Here is a 19879-nt window from a genome sequence, read left to right as displayed (position 1 = left end):
TAAACGCTCAAAATGGCCAGAAAAAGAGAACTTTCATCTGAAACTCGACAGTCTATTCTTGTTCTTAGAAATGAAGGCTATTCCATGCGAGAAATTGCTAAGAAATTGAAGATTTCCTACACCGGTGTGTACTACTCCCTTCAGAGGACAGCACAAACAGGCTCTAACAGGTACTATTTAATGAAGATGCCAGTTGGGGACCTGTGAGGCGTCTGTTTCTCAAACTAGAGACTCTAATGTACTTATCTTCTTGCTCAGTTGTGCAACGCGGCCTCCCACTTCTTTTTCTACTCTGGTTAGAGCCTGTTTGTGCTGTCCTCTGAAGGGAGTAGTACACACCGGTGTAGGAAATCTTCAATTTCTTAGCAATTTCTCGCATGGAATAGCCTTCATTTCTAAGAACAAGAATAGACTGTCGAGTTTCAGATGAAAGTTCTCTTTTTCTGGCCATTTTGAGCGTTTAATTGACCCCACAAATGTGATGCTCCAGAAACTCAATCTGCTCAAAGAAGTGCCCATCCAACCAATCCAACTTGTGGGAGCTGCTTCTGGAAGCGTGGGGTGCAATTTCTCCAGATTACCTCAACAAATTAACAGCTAGAATGCCAAAGGTCTGCAATGCTGTAATTGCTGCAAATGGAGGATTCTTTGACGAAAGCAAAGTTTGATGTAAAAAAAATCTTATTTCAAATACAAATCATTATTTCTAACCTTGTCAATGTCTTGACTCTATTTTCTATTCATTTCACAACATATGGTGGTGAATAAGTGTGACTTTTCATGGAAAACACAAAATTGTTTGGGTGATCCCAAACTTTTGAACGGTAGTGTATATGGAGTGTATAAACAGCATTCAAAGAAAGTTGAATCAGTTCATCTGGACACAAAATTTATTGACAGAAACATTTAATCACTCATCTAACTGACTGCAGTTTCCCCACACTGGTCGGTAGACTTTTGGTTGTTATGCATAATGACAGAAAGTCGTTATGTAACTGCATTGTTTATTAGGGTGGGGATACCTGCAGTACTCAAGCAAAAATGATGATTGACAATGGCAACATAGAAAGAGTATATGAAAATAAATTTCTAGATGTGATAATAGAGTACAAACTCTGCTGGAAACTTCATATAAAATATGTGCGAACAAAGCAGTCAAGGAGCGTTGCAGTCCTGGGAAAAATAAGGGACATTCTGGATCAGTAAGCATTGTACCCACTATATTGTTAACTTGTATCTCCATATCTGAATTACTGTGTGGCAGTATGGGGTAACACCTACAAAAGCAACCTACATGCATACTGCAAAAAAAGGGCCATAGGGATAATTAACAATGTAGGATTTCACAAACACAATAACACGCTGTTTTTAAGGTCACATGTCTTGAAGTTCATGGATCTCATAAAATTTAACACAGCACAAATAATCTATAATGCAAGAAATAATTTACTACTGCATAATATTAAAAAAAAAATTATTCAACAGAGAACGTGGCGGTCTCTGTGTTATGTTGGGAGGCAATGGTAGGCAGGCATTGCCTCCCAACACGGGGATTGCGGAATCGAATCCCCGTGTTACCGCTGGCTTGGTCGGGCGTCCCTACAGATACAATTGGCCTCGTCTGTGGGTGGGAAGCAAGATGTGGGTATGTGTCCTGGTCGCTGCACTAGCGTCTCCTCTGGTCGGTCAGGGCGCCTGTTCGGGGGGGAGGGGGAACTGGGGGAATAGTTCTCCCATGCACTATGTCCCCCTGGTGAAACTCCTCACTGTCAGGTGAAAAGAAGCGGCTGGCGACACCACATGTATCAGAGGAGGCATGTGGAGGCCTCCCTAGCTTGGACGAGGGGGTGGAGCAGAGACCGGGACCGCTTGGAAGAGTGGGGTAATTGGCCAAGTACAACTGGGGAGAAAAAGGGAGGGTAATCAAAGAAAAAATTTGCTTTTATTTTTTTCTTTTGTTGTTTCTTCTTTTACATGTTCAAAATAATTCAAATCAAGTAGCAGCACTCTGACTCTGTCCTGAATGGGAACCCTAATTGGTATCATAGGTAACACCCGTGTTTACCCTGCAATTTCATGTCAAAATGGCTAATGTGAAAAAGGTCTATTAGTTGTATATCAAGTCCTTACTGCTTTTAGAGGCTATTCAGTCAAACGCCCACATGTTAGATCCAGGTTTTTAATCGGATGGCTGTATGTTGTTTGTTGAACTGGCTTGTTTGTGAAACAGGGTGGGGTACTTGGCAGGACAGCTTGTACAAGCTCTGAATGAGAGGCAGCCGGAACTCCTCATCTCTCGTAGAGACATATTGTGCGTGCAGATTGCTGGTCTCTGCCATGATCTAGGTGAGTTGTGCAAGATACTGCTGTCCTGACAACTTGAGGTTTTTGGCTTTTGATTGCAAAGTGTGTTGAGGAGTCGGGACTGAAAGTAAAGCCGACTTTAGGATGTGTAGCGTCTTGTAAGCGCAACAAGATTTGAGATATAAAATAAGAACAGTTTAATACTTGCATTAATACACAACTTGGCTAACTCCTCCTCCTCATCCCTTCATATCCAGGACATGGGCCTTTCTCTCATATGTTTGACAGGATGTTCACGCCCATGGCACGTCCGGGAATTACATGGAAGGTCAGAAACTATTCCCCCATTTTTATTTCCTTTTGTTCTGTTTTTAATGGCCTTATAATGCCACTATAACACAGAAAGCTGTGAGAGGCCAGCTAGGCCGTAATTCTCAGCTACACTCTCTCATTTACTATCAAACCTCTCGCGCACTATCAAACTCTCTCTCACACACTATTAAACACTCTCGCACTGCATTTATACGGCATGTGGGTTATCTGTCTTTTTGGTGCCAGACAAGTGCCAAGTCTGGAGTGCCAAGGTCACCCCCTTTGGCCAGAGTTTGAGCTGTTACCGTCAGGCTGTCGGTCGAGGATGCCCTGTATTAGGACTAAGAGATACAAGGTTTCCTTTGTCCCCACTTCCATTCGGTTTTTAAATGGTAGATAGTATTCATCTGTTGTCTGCAGATGGCTTGTTTCCTTGGTCTGTATATTTGAACTCCTTTGGTTCTCCTTGCCTGCTATGTCCTGTTGTTTTGTCCATCAGTGATGTGTCAATTCTGCCTTGGTGTTTCGTATGTTTTGTTTTGTGTGAGAGTTTTATATATACTGCTGCAAACTAATTTCCTTGTAAGGGACAATAAAGATATCTTGACTTTGAGACTGCGGACTGTTTCAAGCTCTCATCTGTAAGTTGGTCTGTGACTAGCACTTTACATTATTCTGTAAAATGTTACCTCCGGCTTGGTCAGGCGTCCCTATAGACAGAATTAGCCGTGTCTGCGGGTGGGAAGCCGGATTGTGGATATGTGTCCTGGTCGCTGCACTAGGTATGGCTAGAGGGGTATGCCTCCTTTGGTCGGTTGGGGTACCTGTTCGGGGGGGGGGGTAGCTTGATCCTCCCATGCGCTACGTTCCCCTGGTGAAACTCCTCACTGTCAGGTGAAAAGACGCGGCTGGCGACTCAACATGCATTGGAGGAGGCATGTGGTAGTTTGCAGCCCTCCCCTCCCCCGTCTTCATTTTTTTCTGCCACTTTGTGTGCCCCTGCACTACCCCCTGTATGGCGCATGCCCCTTCACCTTGCTGGTTAACCTGGACTTTTACTTCCTCCAGTTTACGGGCTTCCTGCACAATCTCTACAGGGTGAGGTTTGGGACGAGTTTTAGTTTGCGAGACAGTTCCTTGTCCTGGGTTCCTACCACGATTCGGCCCGTAATGTGTCCCCCGCGTTTAGCTCCGAAATCATAGTGCTCCAAACGCTCATAGAGCGCGAATAAATGTTTCCACTCTCTTCCGTGCACCCACTGGTAAAAACAGGCTCTCTCGTGAATGACGTTACGCTTCGGTAGGAAGTAGGCGTCAAACTTCTCCATAACCACCCCATAATCCGTGTCCTCGCCTTCCTCAAAAGTGATCGAACTAAATACACTGCCCAAAAAAATAAAGGGAACACATAAGCAATGCAATGTAGCTCCAAGTCAATCACACTTTTGAGATATCAACCTGTCCAGTTAGGAAGCAACACTGATTTGTGAATCAATTTCACCTGTTGGTAAATTGTCTAATTTCCACCAGGTGGAAATTAGACAATTTGCAAGACAACCCCTATAAAAGGAATGGATCTGCAGGCGGTGGCCACAGACCATTGCCTGTCCTCATCTTTTCTGGCCGATCTTTGGTTAGTTTTTCATTTTGCTAGTGCCCTCACCACTAGAGGTGGCATGAGGCGGTATCTGCAACCTACAGAAGTTGCTCAGGTAGTGCAGCTCATCCAGGATGGCACATCAATGCGTGCTGTGGCAAGAAGATTTGATGTGTCTCCCAGCACAGTGTCCAGAGCATGGAGGAGGTACCAGGAGACAGGCCAGTACACCAGGAGACGTGGAGGGGGCTGCAGGAGGACAACAACCCCGCAGCAGGACCGCTATCTGGTCCTTTGTGCAAGAAGGAACAGGAGGAGCACTGCCGGAGCCCTACAAAACGACCTTCAACAGGCCACTAATGTGCAGGTTTCTGCTCAAACAGTGAGAAACAGAATGCATGAGGATGGTATGAGGGCCCGACGTCCACAATTGGGGCCTGTGCTCACAGCCCAACACGGTGCAGCCCGATTGACCTTTGCCAGAGAACATCTTGGTTGGCAGATTCGCCATTGGCGCCCTGTGCTCTTCACAGATGAGAGCAGGTTCACACTGAACACATGTGACAGACGTGAGAGAGTCTGGAGACGCTGTGGAGAACGTTCTGCTGCCTGCAACATCCTCCAGCATGACCGGTTTGGCGGTGGGTCAGTGATGGTCTGGGGAGGCATATCCTTGGAGGGCCGCACAGACCTCTACGTGCTAGCCAGAGGTACCATGACTGCCATTAGGTACCGGGATGAGATCCTCAGACCCATTGTCAGACCATATGCTGGTGCAGTGGGCCCTGGGTTCCTGCTCATGCATGACAATGCTCGTCCTCATGTGGCCAGAGTGTGTCAGCAGTTCCTGTATGTCGAGGGCATTGATGCTATGGACTGGCCTGCACGTTCCCCAGACCTGAATCCAATCGAGCACCTCTGGGACATCATGTCTCGTACCATCCGCCAACGCGATGTCGCACCACAGACTGTCCAGGAGTTGACCGATGCCCTGATCCAGGTCTGGGAGGAGATCCCTCAGGAGACCATCCGTCGTCTCATCAGGAGCATGCCCAGACGTTGTAGGGAGTGCATACAGGCACGTGGAGGCCACACACACTACTGAGCCTCATTTTGAATCGTCTTGAAGAATTTCCACAGAAGTTGGATCAGCCTATGTTCTCATTTTCCACTTTGATTTTGAGTATGATTCTGAATCCAGACCTTAATGGGCTAATGATTTTGATTTCCATTGATCATTCTTAGGTTATTTTGCTCTAAACACATTCCTCTGTCTAATAAATAAAGATTTCCAGCTGAAATATTTCATTCATCGAGGTCTATATTGTGTTTTTAGGTGTTCCCTTTATTTTTTTGAGCAGTGTATATTGTAGCGTGCATGGACAAGTAGACATGTTAGCCCTTGGCTAACGGGTCGGACCCTTTAGTCGACTGGTTAACGTTGTCGCTTGCGGTGTGGGAGACACGGGTTCGCGTCCCGACTGTGGCGGTGCCCGCGGCCGCCCCCCCGAATTCGCTGCAAGATGCTCTGCCTCATGCGTAGATAAGAGTGCTTGCACGCTTCCATCCTCTTCATCTAGCTTCGGAACTGCCCGATAGCGCGTGAAGCGTTTCTTCCGGTCCGCCCACTCCGCTGGGTTCTTCGAAGCAGAAATTCTCCGGTGGATAAACTTTGCCATCTTCTTTCTGCCACGTCTGACGCCATATAATAAACCCTTTTTTGTGTTTATTGTTAAAATAATCGAATGTCCTGTCTTAGGATGTTCGTTTTGTTAACTTTGTCTTAGCGTAACTCAAGCAACTTCTGCCCACGTCCAACCCCCTTCACGGCTACACCGCCACGCCACTGACACGATCAAGCACCCGTTACAGACTAAAGAGCGGTCACGTTTGAAAATGAGCACGGGTTCACAGACTCGCGCTCCAGGGTGGGGGGGCTGGGGCGCCCACCTCTGATTAGAAGGCGGTAACATTTCTTTTTAAATGTCATTACTTAGATAAATCCGAACCGCATTGGCCTTGCTAGGGTCAGGGCTGACTTCACACAGCAGACGGCCTGTAGAGCCACAGGCCTCCAGCATCCCCACGACCCTGAGAGCAGGATAAGCGGTTTGGATAAGGGATGGATGGAAATGCCGATTTTTATAAATTTGGTAAGAAATGTCAATATTAACACCACTATTGATGTGTTTCATTATCGTACAGCTTGTAATACATCAGCCAAACTACCTTTACGAGACTCTGGACTTAAAATCAGACAGTGTCCTTGACTTAATACACTTAAGCACATCATAGTGAGGAGTAAACAACTTGGCCGCTAATAACAAGCTAACCGAACTAAATCAACGTCTTCAAAACAGCTTCCGATAATCCCATTCTTCTTACTTCCGCTCTCGGAGCATCATGAACATATACTACTACTACTGTAAACTAGTACTAAGACCCATTAGCCCCTAGCTAGCCGGTTTGACCCTTTAGCCGAGCGGTTAGTGATGTCGCCTTTTGGTGCAGTACACCCCGTCTCGAATCCCGCACCGGACAAGAAAATAACCGGTTACACTACTGGCTGCTCCGGTTAAGGGTCGCCACAGCGGATCATCCGTTTCCATTACTTCCTGTCCTGCATCTTCATCTGTCACACCAGCCACCTGCATGTCCTCTCTCACCACATCCATAAACCTCCTCTTTGGCAGCTCCATATTCAGCATCTCTCCTCCACACATATCCAAGCCGTCTCAATCTCTCTAGTTTTGTCTACAAACTGTCCAACCTGAGCTGTACCACTAATATACTCGTTCCTAATTCTGTTCTTCTTTGTCACGTCCAATGAAACTGAACATATACTGCAATCTCTAAATGATCCTCTGTACTTACTTTATGAATAAAATATTCAAATGAAATGTACGGTCATTTAAACACAATATTTACCATATAAACTGGAATTAGCTGGATTATTAATTTATCAACAGCTCTTAACAAACACCAGCTTCATCAAAATAAAGTCACAACACAGTGATATTCAGTACCTGTTTAAGTGTTTAGTTTTATTGTTTCATAAAAACCTACTCCCACTCATGCACGAGACCAACATTTGGCCTTTCATGCCAAAAAAGAAAAAATTCACCAAGTAGAAAATGGGCATGGAAGAGTCTTTGAGGACCTTAAAGTAGCAGCGAGGTTGTTTGTGCTGCTTGCCTCCATTCTGCAAAAGAAATACAAAAGATATTTAGCCATAAACAGAAACATAATTGATAATAGTTCCAAATAGAAAAGAGCAAGCATGAACAACAGCTGCAACTGACTGGTGAACAAGGCAACTAACTTTGGAACCAGGACATTGGTTATACCCCACACAAAAGGAGCAGCAGCATCATCAGCCTCTGCAAGAAATACAGAATTTCAACAGTTACCAAACCCGTAAAAGCAAAATAGAACTGTGTCCCTGCCTTGTCAGACTTGAGTTTCTCACATGGCCTGGAGGTAGAGGACACATACACAGATGGACAGTCCACAGTGCTTTACCTCTCATGTTTATAACAACTTTGTTAAATTCTTTCATTTCAATCCTCACATTAAACATTCTGCCACAAAAGGTTGCATTTCAAAGCTTCAACCAACTTACACAGCCACTGAACAGAAAACTCATTGATCAAACACAAACTAACCTTTATCCCAATCTTCCTCAGTGCAAGGATTTGTCGAAGTACTGACTGGGACCTGCCATTTAAGCATATTTCCCTCTGCAAAAAAACCCCAAAAACAATAAACTCAAACACAGTATGCCATAGCAGTTCAAATGAATCAGAATGTGATGGACATGGGGGAAAGATTTAGAAAAAAAATTAAATAAAGGTCTTACCACAACCTTCATCACTGGTAGATCTTTTGTGGGAACAGGTGGCAATATGGTGTGTTAGCTCATGCTCTGGCACCAGGTGGCAAGCATTAAATGGGCAGGTCTTCAGCTCACTGGCAAATTTTGGATGATTCTGAACCAGTGAGAGACAGATTAAAGACTTTAACAGCAAATCTTACACAGACTCATTTTCACTGTCAAACTTAATGTATGAATCAGTTTCGCAGTAACTAAACAATTGTGGATAAGTGACAAGGCACTTATTCCAATGTTTTGGCAAGCACAATCTCAAACTGGACATCTAATAAGGGGATTTCACACAATGAAATGAAAGTTTACACTCATACCAATGGCTATTTGAGTGTAAAGTTAAGAGACCGTTCAAAGCTGGGATATGCCATGAGTAAGAGTGGGACAACATGAAAATTTCCTGTCACGGTAATCCTGGCCGAATTTTACCTCGCATTTTTAATAAGAAACAAATGTTTTTATTGCACCACTGATAGGACTCACATCTTTTGCCTGGACCAGCCAGCGGGTCCAGCCCTATAATGCGAATGTCCTGGACTGACTGACTGAGTGATCAGTTTGACACGATTGGGCTGCTGGATCAGGTGACCAACGACGGTTCCAGCTAGTGGCAACCAATGATGTGGCTTGTAAACACGGAAGTGGGAGTTTCCTTTAGGCTGAGAATCAGCGCAGAGGTTCGCTCACTAATGAACATAATATAATGCTGCTTGTGGATACCAGTGAAATGCGTCATTGCATTAAAAAAAAAAAGTCCAATTGACAAACACCAGTGCTAAAAGCCACACGCAGTTCAGAGTGAAAATTATTAGTGTCTTCAGAGAGTTGGTGGTAACTCAAGTAAATTTATAAGGGATGTACTGTTCTCGTTATGGTGCCCGATACCAAAACTAAACAGCAGCCAAACTCCTTTCACAAAGGCTAAGGATTAACCTCTCGCTCCTTTATTAGCATGTGAAAATGGAGTGAAACTGGAACAAAACAAATAGCAAACTACTCATGAGCCAATAATGGTGTACAGTGTCTGTTTAGCATGTAATTACATACATTCATAATACATGAATATTACTGGTTAAACAGCACAGATTCCGTAGCTAAACTTATGGTCACGTGAGCTACAGCCAAACAGTATGATAGTCACATATAAAGCAATGAAAGTTAGCATAAACTTCCAACAATCCTTAAATCAATTCAAATCAACAGAAACTCGTTGCGTATATAATATATCCTAACAGTAGGCATATTAAACAACATATAAACTATTACTTACAGGCATTGCTTCGAAGCAATTCAACTCCAAACAGAAGGAGAATATCCGGAGAAGAAACGTGTGTTCATTGTGTGTAGCCGCCCTCTGCAAAGTACTGCCTGCTTCGTGGGTAATATAAGACCTAAAGTGCTACAGAATGACCAATAGATGGCAGTATTGCTACATGGTCAAATAATAAATCTTAACTCAAATGCCCCAAGGGCAGAACAAGGGGTGTCACGCCCAGACTTTCCGGTGGTCATGGCAGCAGTGATTGAAGCCAAGTAATTATTTCATATAAAATTGTGCTATTTAACTGTATAAATAATCAGGGTTTGAAAACTGCTGTCCAGTACAGCTGCTGTTCACAGAACCGGTCAAAACAGCCACTTTTTAAACACCATCATGTGAAAACAACCACTTTCTAAATGTAGTCGTGGTCCATCCATATACTAGGTTTCAACCGAGTTTTAGTGAAAAACAAACAAGGACAAAAGACTGTCAACACCCAGCAGGTAATCACAATAACAACTTGCTCTCCTACGGCCAACAAAACCTCCTCCACCCTAACACTTGTCACACTGGGCTCCGGTGGAACTATCTGGATCCCATGACGGATGGAAGGAGGTGGCGTCTCGAAGGATGCCATTCCTGTACAAAACAACCAGCAAAAAATGGCAGGACAGTCGCCAATCAGCCAACAAACAGAAGAAATACTTACCTGATCATGCAGTAAAGACAGATGCAATAAAGGAGGAAAGAAATCTCTGATTGGAAACAGAGTACAGTCCAAACTCTGCACCAAACAAACACACACTCACTCACCATTGTCACTACCCGATCTGTCAGCCGTAGATGTGAGTAACGCAAGCACGAGTGTAAACAGTTTACGGCACATTAGCTCCAAGCATTCAGTGTAGAGAAAAAGAGAGAGTGAGACAGCTTTTTCAAGTCACTCGTGACTCGTGAGGATTGTCACGATTATCCCAATGTACGATTATCCCAATAATGAAAATTCACCACGATCAACTTTTCTTGAGTTCTTTGTTATCATGAATAAAATCCTATATAGTTCCACCCCTAGCTATGAGTATGCAAATTTCCAGGTCACCATGCATATTAAGCCACCTCTCAGTGTGCATCATGTGTATGACTCATACGGTTGCGTCTAGCAACCTCTCGTATCATCACAGGATACAATTCATGCTGAAAACTTGCAGGAAAAAAACTAGGGATTAGGGGTACCTCAATTCTCACTGAACTGCCCTCAGCACAGGCTGCAATAACACCACCCCTGTGCTCTGAATTCCATTGTTTCCTATGGCGTGGAGCTTGGTGCCCTTGCACAAAAAGTCCAACCTAGCTGATCTCCCATCTCAGCTCTAACAATCTTCAAACTTTTCAGGCTGGATTTAGCTCACAACATACCACAATGACTGCCCTCATCAAAAGTACGGACAGCTTCTCCGTGGTTCTTAGTCTGGACTATTAAACATCCTCCTCGATCCCACTGCTGCTTTTGACACCAACCATTTCCCCATAAACTGCTCCTGGATCACCTATTCCCCCTTGGGGGTTGGGGGGGGGGTCACTGGTAGTGTGCAAACGTAACTCTCACTTTACCTCCCTGGGAGATTATTTGTGCAGTTTAAACACCATCAGTCCATGCTCACTGCAGTCACGGAGAGTGTGCCCCAGAGGTCTGTGCTTGGCCTACTTGCATTCATCATCCATGAATTCATCCCCCTCAACCGAATCTTCAGTTACCACAATAAATATTGTCACTGCTATGTTGATGACACCCAACTGTACATATCATCCACGCCCACTGTTCCTTCGGCCCCAGTTTCCGTCATTAGCTGCCTGTGATATCAGCACCTGGATGTTAAATAACTTTCTTAGACTAAATGCCAATGCTCACTGGCACAAAACCACCCTGTCCAAATTGCCCAACCTGACTATATTTACTGATCGCTACCTGGTTTCTTTGTCTTCACATGTCAAGAGCCATGACATCATTCTCAACAGCACCCTATCCTTTGAAGCTCACATAAAGAACATCTCACACAGTGCATTCTTTCATCTCCATCATATCTCCCAGCTCCAAACATAACTCTCCCATGCCAGTGCTGAAACCCTTATACACATTTTTGTCACCTCTGGACTGGACTACTGTAATGGTTTACTCTCAGGACCACCCTGTCCTCCAAACTCCCAACTAAACTACAAATAGTTCAAAACTCATCCGCTTGAATCCTCACACATGCCAGTTCCAGTACCTACATCACACCCATTCCCTTTCAGTTTACACTGGTTACCAGTCCATTAATGGTAACCAGCCTTAGGTGTCTAGAAAGGTGCCTATTAAATAAAATGTATTATTGAAATGTAAAAAAAAAAAATGAAAACACATATTTACATCTATCCGTACAACAGCAGGAAATCCAATGCCAATTATTCCTTCATAGGCATGTCTCTGCATGTTAATTCAAGATAAGCACATTTTTTTGAGTTGTATTTCTATCATTTATACTTGGATCACTACCAATACCTTTCGGCACTTTAGCAGATGGTAGGGGAAGCGACAGGCACGAATCTGGTGATTCCTATCAAATGGACACTGAAGCAGTCTGTTCGGGTCAAAATCTTTATTATCTATGGATAGGGAGAGTAAAAAAAAAGTCATTTAATTTCATCCAATTAGACTTGACCAACTGCCCATAATGCCTAAGTGTTTTCAGTGGAATTAGTCGTTTTGTTAAATAAAATATTTTTGAAAATTTTCAGGTCTTAGAAAATTAAATACTACTACCACACACACACACACACACACACACACACACACACACACACACACACACACACTTTTCTGCTGACTATCTGTGAGAATACTGCATTTACCCATTTCATCTTCTGCACCATATTGCATTTTCGCAAGACCAGAATTCTCAGGGCTGATGTTATTGCCAATGAAGGTTGACATTTTAGCCCTAGCCTGGAAAACAGAAAATTGGAAAACAAAAGAACAGGAAAGTAATGTTAATCTCAGTGTCACTGAACACAGTGCATCTTAACAACATATTTTTCTTCTAATGAATATACATTGCAAAGCGTAACGCTACGGTCCACATACAAGGAGTTGCTGTGTATTGGTTGGTTAAACTATCCATAAATGACTCAACACAGAGAAGCCATTTAACATGCTTTATTCGTGGGTCGATGAATGACAATGAATTTGTGGGGCATCCGGGTAATGTAGCGGTCTATTCCGTTGCCTACCAATATGGGAATCACCTGATCGAATCACAGTGTTACCTCCGCCTTGGTCGGGCGTCCCTACAGACACAATTGGCTGTGTCTCCAGGTGAGAAATTGGATGTGTGCATGTGTCCTGTTCGCTGCACTGGTGCCTTCTCTGGTCGGGGCGCCTGTTCAGGGAGGAGGGGAAACAGTGTAATCCTCCCACACACTATGTCCCCCTGGCGAAACTCCTCACTGTCAAGTGACAAAGGAGCAGCTGGAAACTCCACATGTATCGGACGAGACATGGCAGTCTGCAGCCCTCCCTGGATCGGCAGAGGGGGTGGAGGAGCGACCGGGACGGCTCAGAGAGCAGGGTGATTGGCCAAGTACAATTGGGCAGAAAAGGGGGGGGGTGCATGCTTTATTCGTGCTTTGCTTGGCACTGCCGTAAACCAGGATATAGCTTTTTACTAATCTGGGGGTCATTGTCGTAATAATGTAAACTACCGTACAACATATCAGTACATCCCCCTTCCTTCAAAACATCCAGTTTTCAGATGTAAAAATTGATGACAATATAATGAACAGATGAACTTTTTTTTTTAAATCTAAAAAAAAAAAAAAAAAACAATGAATGAAAGGGAAAAAAAGAGTGGAAAGGCAGTTGGTCCTGATGACATACCTGTGAAGGCATGGAGGTGTTTAGGAGAGATGGCAGTGGAGTTTTTAACTAGACTGTTTAACACAATCTTGGAACGTGAGGGGATACTTGAGGAATGGAGAAGAAGTATACTGGTACCGATTTTCAAGAATAAGGGCGATGTGCAGAACTGTAGCAACTACAGAGGTATAAAGTTGATCAGCCACAGCATGAAGATATGGGAAAGAGTAATAGAAGCTAGTTTAAGAGGAGAGGCGATGGTTAGCAAGGAGCAGTATGGTTTCATGCCACGAAAGAGCACCACAGATGCAACGTTTGCTTTGAGAATGTTGATGGAGAAGTATAGAGAAGGCCAGAAGGAGTTACATTGTGTCTTTGTGGATTTAGAGAAAGCATATGCCAGGGTGGCGAGAGAGGATGTGTGGTATTGTATGAGGAAGTCGGGAGTTGCAGAGAAGTATATAGGAGTGGTGCAGGATATGTATGAGTGAAGTGTGACAATGGTGAGGTGTGTGGTTGGAATGACAGATGGGTTCAAGGTGGAGGTGGGATTACATCAAGGATCAGCTCTGAGCCCTTTCTTGTTTGCAATGGTGGACAAGTTGACAGACCAGATCAGCCAGGAGTGGGAAGACAGTGGAATGGTGAGGATGCAAGGAGTAGAGGTGATGAAGGCTCGTAGCCCCCTTCCCATCTACCCCTGTATGTTTGTCTGTGTTTATCTGTTGTCTTGTTTCACCCTGTTTAAAGCGACTGAGTGTTAGAAAAGCGATATATAAGATTGATTTATTATTATTATTATTAAATACTTGGGGTCAACTGTCCAAAGCAATGGGGAGTGCAGAAGAGAGGTGAAGAAGAGAGTGCAGGCAGGGTGGAGTGGGTGAAGAATCGTGTCAGGAGTGATTTGCAACAGGAGGTTACCAGCAAGAGTTAAAGGGAAGGTTTACAAGATGGTTGTGAGACCAGATATGTTACATGTTTTGGAGACAGTGGCACTGATGAAAAGACAGGAGGCGGAGCTGGAGATGGCAGAGTTGAAAATGCTACGATTTTCACTGGGAGTGACGAAGAAGGACAGGATTAGGAATGATTATATTAGAGGGACAGCTCAGGTTGGACGGTTTGGAGATAATCAACCAATCAAACAAAGCAAGAGAGGCTAGATTGAGATGGCTTGGTCATGTGTGGAGGAGAGATACTGGGTATCTTGGGAGAAGGAACCTGAATATGGAGCTGACAGGGAAGAGGAAAAGTGGAAGGCCAAAGAGGAGGTTTATGGATGTGGTGAGGGAAGACAGGCAGGTGGCTGGTGTGACAGAGGAAGATGCAGAGGACAGGAAGAAATAGAAATGGATGATCTGCTATGGTGACCCCTAATGGGAGCACCCGAAAGTCTTAGTAATAGGAAGCTTTAAAAGAAAAAGAAGAAAAAAAAAAAAAACAACATCCCACTCTTTTTTTGGTAACAAAAATCCAGTGCCACAGGAGAGGAGGCAAGCGACGGTTCCTGATGACCTGGAGACAGAGCCTCTAACCAGGGCATCATTAAGAATTTCTGAACATCATCACTCCCGTCTGGCTGAAAGGTCTCTCCTGTCTTCAAGAGGCTTTTCCCGTTTCTCCGGTAAGTGTGGACAGTTTCAGTTCTCATAGCATATGATCGTGGTGTCACCTGTTCCAGGACCATCACTTTCTGGTTCCATGCAGCAGGCTTCTCTATGTGCACTACATCCTGCTTTGCCAGTTCTGGTTGAGGCTTGGATCCCTTGTCATAGCTGAGTTTTTGTTTGTGTTTTAGGCTCCTTATGTGAACCCGGACCTCAGCCTCACAGTTGTTAGTGTCCAGCTTTGGAAGTCTAGCGTGCAACTTCTGTCCCATAAGGATCTCAGCTGGGGAATAGCCACTTTCGAGAGGTGAGGATCTGTAAGCTAAGCGGGCCAGGTAGGGATCTGTATCACTCTGTGCACATTTCTTCAGGAGTCTTTTTATGATCTGGACCCCCTTTTCAGCCTTCCCGTTTGCTTGTGGGTAAAGTGGACTGGAAGTTGTGTGGCTACTCCCATAATGTTTTGCAAACTGCTTAAATTCATGACAAGAAAACTGTGGGCCGTTGTCTGTAACCACCTCTTGAGGAACGCCGTGTCTAGCAAAAATTGACTACAGATGAACTATGACACTTTGTGCTGAAGGCGTTGACAGTAGAGCCATTTCTGGGCAATTTGACAGGTAGTTTGACTTTGTTTGTATGAAAAGTGCTATACAAATAAAGTCTGATTCATTGTCAGTGGCTAACAAATATTCCCTTCCATTGCAGTAGAAGAGATCAGCCCCAACCTTCTCCCCATGGTTTTTAGGTTATCTCAGAAAGAATCACTGGCTCTTTGGTTTGCTTGTAATGAAACTGAAAGCATGTGTCACAGTTGCCAACCATTGCGTCTATGTCTTCATTCACGTTTGGCCAGGAGAGAGCCGCTCGTGCCCTGCGTTTACACTTCTCTGCCGCTAGATGCTCCTCGTGCACCCTGGTCAGCGTCTCTTTACGCAGTGAGGCAGGACTCACAATCCTATTGCCTTTGAGCATCAGGTGGTTTTATACAATCCATTGTTGTTATTGCCGACGCCAAAACCGTTTACTCCTGGTACCATGTATTGGTTGGCTAAACTAACCATAAAAGGCTCAGCACAGAGAAGCCGTTTCTACTACGACTACGTCCGGCTGCTCCCGTGAGCAGCCGGAAGTAGTCGTAGGATCAGGATATGGTTTTACAGGAAATCAGGATATGGGGTTTTTCTTTTTTTACTACTGTGGGGTCGCTGTCGTAATAATGTAAACCAACCAAATGCTACGTTCAGACCAAAGGCGGCGCGATTTTTTTTGGGCGGCGCGAATGCATGCAAAGTCAATGGGAGGAGGCGAATGGGCGGAATAATTCGCGGCGAAATTACGGGCGGCGCGAATTGGGCGAATCGAGCGACGAACGCGCCTTCGCGGGAGTTCAAAAATGTCCAACTCGGGCGAATATTTCGCCAGGCGATAGCCAATCACCTTCAAGTTGGGTTAGAACCCGCCTTCGCGTTGGGAAAGAAGACACGCCCCCTGCCCAGAATTCTTTTCGGACGCCGTCCAAACGCAACTCCTGAACGAGCCGGTGAAATTCGCCAAGCTGGGCACGTCTCCGGTTTATGCTATGAACCCAAACCGAACGCTGACGCCGGTTTCGGCGGCGCAAGTTGATATAAAGCAGAGCCGCCGCAACAACTGATCTCTTTCGCTCATCCATGATGATCACAAGTAAACACAAACTGCTCATGTGTGGTATTTGTTGTGTGCGGTCTAGCAAACTTGCTAGCAGCGTCGGTGTAACTAGCCTGCTTGTTGTGACGTCAACACGGCGAATTCGCGTTCTGTTCGAACACACCTGGCGGAGCTGGCGGCCAAACACGGGCGAACAAAGCGACGCCAACTCTCTCGCCGCCTTTGGTCTGAACGTAGCATAAGACACATCAGTACATGCTATTTATCCTATATTTTTAAATACAGACCAGCTGAATTAAGACATTTTAAGATTGTTCTGCCAATAAATTGGAAATTCGTTTCAGATTAAAAGTTAAGACTTCACAGAGAAAGACGCGAACCCCAGATCTGACAACTGCCCGAATAACTGTCGCCTCTCACTTCTGTGTGTGACGCAGACCGTCTGCATGTACATCACAAACTACTTGTGCGCGTCTTCACTGACGTTACAGTCCAAACAAGACAACGACCACTCGCGTTCACCCGCGTTACAGTCGAGTACAAACGGACGGGTGTAAACGCGGCATACTCTCGGAATAAACCAACCTACCTTGGTGCAGATAGTCACGGAATAATACTCGTCGCAAGAATTTGTCCCACTCGTGCAGCGCGGCCTTTTCCACGATTAAGTGCGCTCGCTTAATCAACACCAGATGGGTGACAAGGCAGGCCACGCACGCATTACCCAGCACGCAGTTGTACGTAATTTAGCGTTATATTTAAATGAGCAACTGACGTTTAAGGCGCATAATCGCCACCTACTATGCCAGGGGTTTCAAATCCAAATTTACTGAGGGCCATTCTGAGGGTTGTGAATAAAATCGGGGGCCATGACATTCATTACAGTGATTCTCGTTATGGTTACAACCAGGGGTTAAAGTGGGATTTGGTAAGTGGGGGATCTCTATTAGAGAGGTGGGCAAAAGTGCGGGAGTGATAGTCGGCCTCAATACTGCGTCTCAAATCAGGAAATTAACCCTACGAGCACATGCATGCACACACACACACACACACACACACACACACACACACACACACACACACACACTACATGCTCAATAAATCACTGGCTACATGTTCAATTTAAAAATTGAAATGCATTTTAATCAGTCTTTTGTATTAGTTGAAAGTGCCATGAAAATATTGCATGGCCAGAGCTAAGGTTGGACAAACATAACTAGCTAGCTACCGGTAACGTTACCGGACGCTACCGATAGTTAGCTTGCCTAGCAGCATTCAAACAACTAGCCAGCAACGTCAGCAACTAGCTAGCAACGTTACCGGGTGGAAGATAGCTAGTTAGCTAGCTAGCTAACGTTACGTTCGCTAACGTTAGTTGCTTGAATGAAAACCACAGCAGAGCTAGACAAAACTATTGGAAATACACTGAAGATACTCACTCTTTATGCCCCCCCGATCCAAGATAATAGTGCAGGTAGCAGGTTGACGCTCTCTCGAGTCTTGTCTGCCTGGTGCGGTGAACTGACCCTGAGCCGTGAGCGTGAAGCCAGTCTCTTTTGATGTCAAGTCTGGTGAAGCCACACAGCAGGCAGGTGCGGGTCACGTGAGGACGCGATATCGTTCAAACTTTTAGAAAAAGTAAAGTAGTATAAAAATAGAAGAACGACTTTATTTGCGATTTATTTTGTAATGCTTGGGAATTGGCTGCATCATGTTTTTTGTTTTAAATTTTACTGTGACAAAAAGGTTGAAATTACTCCTGTCTACAGAGTGCCGGATCTCAGCTCCGGTTGACTTGGGGGAGGAGGGGAAGTGCCGGTGTCGGGATCCGGGTAGCTCCGGCCCACTTTAATCACTGGTTACAACCCATATGCTATTTATATAGCACAGAAAGTTTTTTAGGTGAGATCAGAATGTTTGTAAACAAAGAGCCAAGCTACTTCCGGGTGGATTCTAGTAGCTGGGTAGTGCTAGTAGCTAGCGTACATGACGGTTAGATAGCACTAGTTGAACAGTGTGGAGTTAGAAAACAACGAGACAGGAGACGTGAGAGTAGACGTAGTCGAGGTAGTTTACTAGCTCCAACTTTGCATGTCATACCTTCGACAACGACACTGAACTCTGAACCGGAAGCGGAAGTGCATTAACTCACCGCTCGCCTCTTCTCTTAAAGGTACACTGTCCTCTTGGGTGAATGTCTAGTTATCTAGATGTGGGTCACCACAACAGACAAATTAATTTTCAAAATGCCGAAATCGTGCTGTGTGTGGGGCTGTAGTGCCAAATGTACCCCGGCAAACAAGTTTTTAGGCTTTTTCCGATACATCTAAATCTACCCAGCGAAGTCTGTGGGTACAGAGGGTAAAACGGACGAAGAGCACTGCTAACGTTACAAAGTTAGTGAAATTGCCAGGAGGACTTGCTTGTGCTGAGCTGGGAGGAGGATGGAAACCGTCCATTCATGACCGGATTTGTGGGAGCCATTTTATTACAGGTAAAAATTAACATTGTTGCCGTTGTGTAGTGGGAGATTGGTGGTGGGCTAGACTCAGGCTATGTGGGATAGGCTTTGTAGAAAATGGATACCTGGTGAGGTTCACAAAAGCGGTAGGCTATAGCCTAATGTAAACTACTAATAAGACACGTTAGCCCCTAGCTAACGGGTCTGATCCTTTAGCCGAGCGGTTAGTGATGTCGCCTTGTGGTGCAGTACACCCCGTATCGAATCCCGCACCGGGCAAGAAAATAACCGGTTACACTAATAATCAAACACTTGCGCCTATTATCCCCAAAATAAACATTGGTGTACAAGATACATTGTTGCGGCGCCCGGCATTACATTACCCAGACGTCAGTTGAGTTCCCCCAAACACCGCCTGGCTAGCTAGCTAACGTTAGCTACATTTTACATCAGTCAAAGTAACGTAAATCCCCGATCGCGTCATTACTAATAAAAACAACGTATAATGTTGTTCGTGAAACACCCAGCTTTCTATAGCTAGGCCTACTACTTTATTTTTGTTTCAACAGAATTATTAATTAATTAGTCGCGGACACCTCCTTACCTTCTCATTCAGCTAGGCGATGCAAAAATGTCGCAAATGTCCGTTAGGAGCAAAACGTCCAGAGGTGGACAAATGTCTCGAGAGATGTGTCTCGAGACGGGACATAGGCATATTATGCCTCGTGACCGGTTTGAGCTGAATGTCCCACTGTTGGACTAGGCTCCAACACAAATAACGTTAGCTAGGTTAGAGAGCATAATCCAACCAACTTTTGTATTGATGTTTACACACGTTATTCACAGCAAGTTGAAGATAAAATGAACACAAAAACAACAGTTTAATTTAGTCTGCACTCAAAATTA

The 19879-nt window shown here is 44.7% G+C and overlaps 1 protein-coding gene across 1 annotated transcript; it reads right to left on the bottom strand.

Moving 5' to 3' along the window:
• Positions 1–7238: 7238 nt before the first annotated feature.
• Positions 7239–17965, bottom strand: zgc:56699 (uncharacterized protein LOC405758 homolog). Its single transcript, XM_056275255.1, has 7 exons — positions 17952–17965; positions 12250–12343; positions 11900–12003; positions 8073–8202; positions 7879–7953; positions 7536–7593; positions 7239–7415 (listed from the first exon to the last, which is right to left on the bottom strand). The coding sequence occupies exons 2-7, from the start codon at positions 12329–12331 to the stop codon at positions 7334–7336; spliced, it is 531 nt and encodes a 176-aa protein (XP_056131230.1). The 5' UTR covers positions 12332–12343; positions 17952–17965; the 3' UTR covers positions 7239–7333.
• Between the last annotated feature and the right edge of the window lie 1914 nt (positions 17966–19879).

Source organism: Lampris incognitus, chromosome 2, assembly GCF_029633865.1.
Source record: "Lampris incognitus isolate fLamInc1 chromosome 2, fLamInc1.hap2, whole genome shotgun sequence".
In the NCBI taxonomy this organism is placed as follows: domain Eukaryota; kingdom Metazoa; phylum Chordata; class Actinopteri; order Lampriformes; family Lampridae; genus Lampris; species Lampris incognitus.
The sequence above is the reverse complement of the archived record's forward strand: the minus strand, read 5'-3'. Positions and strand labels throughout refer to the sequence as shown.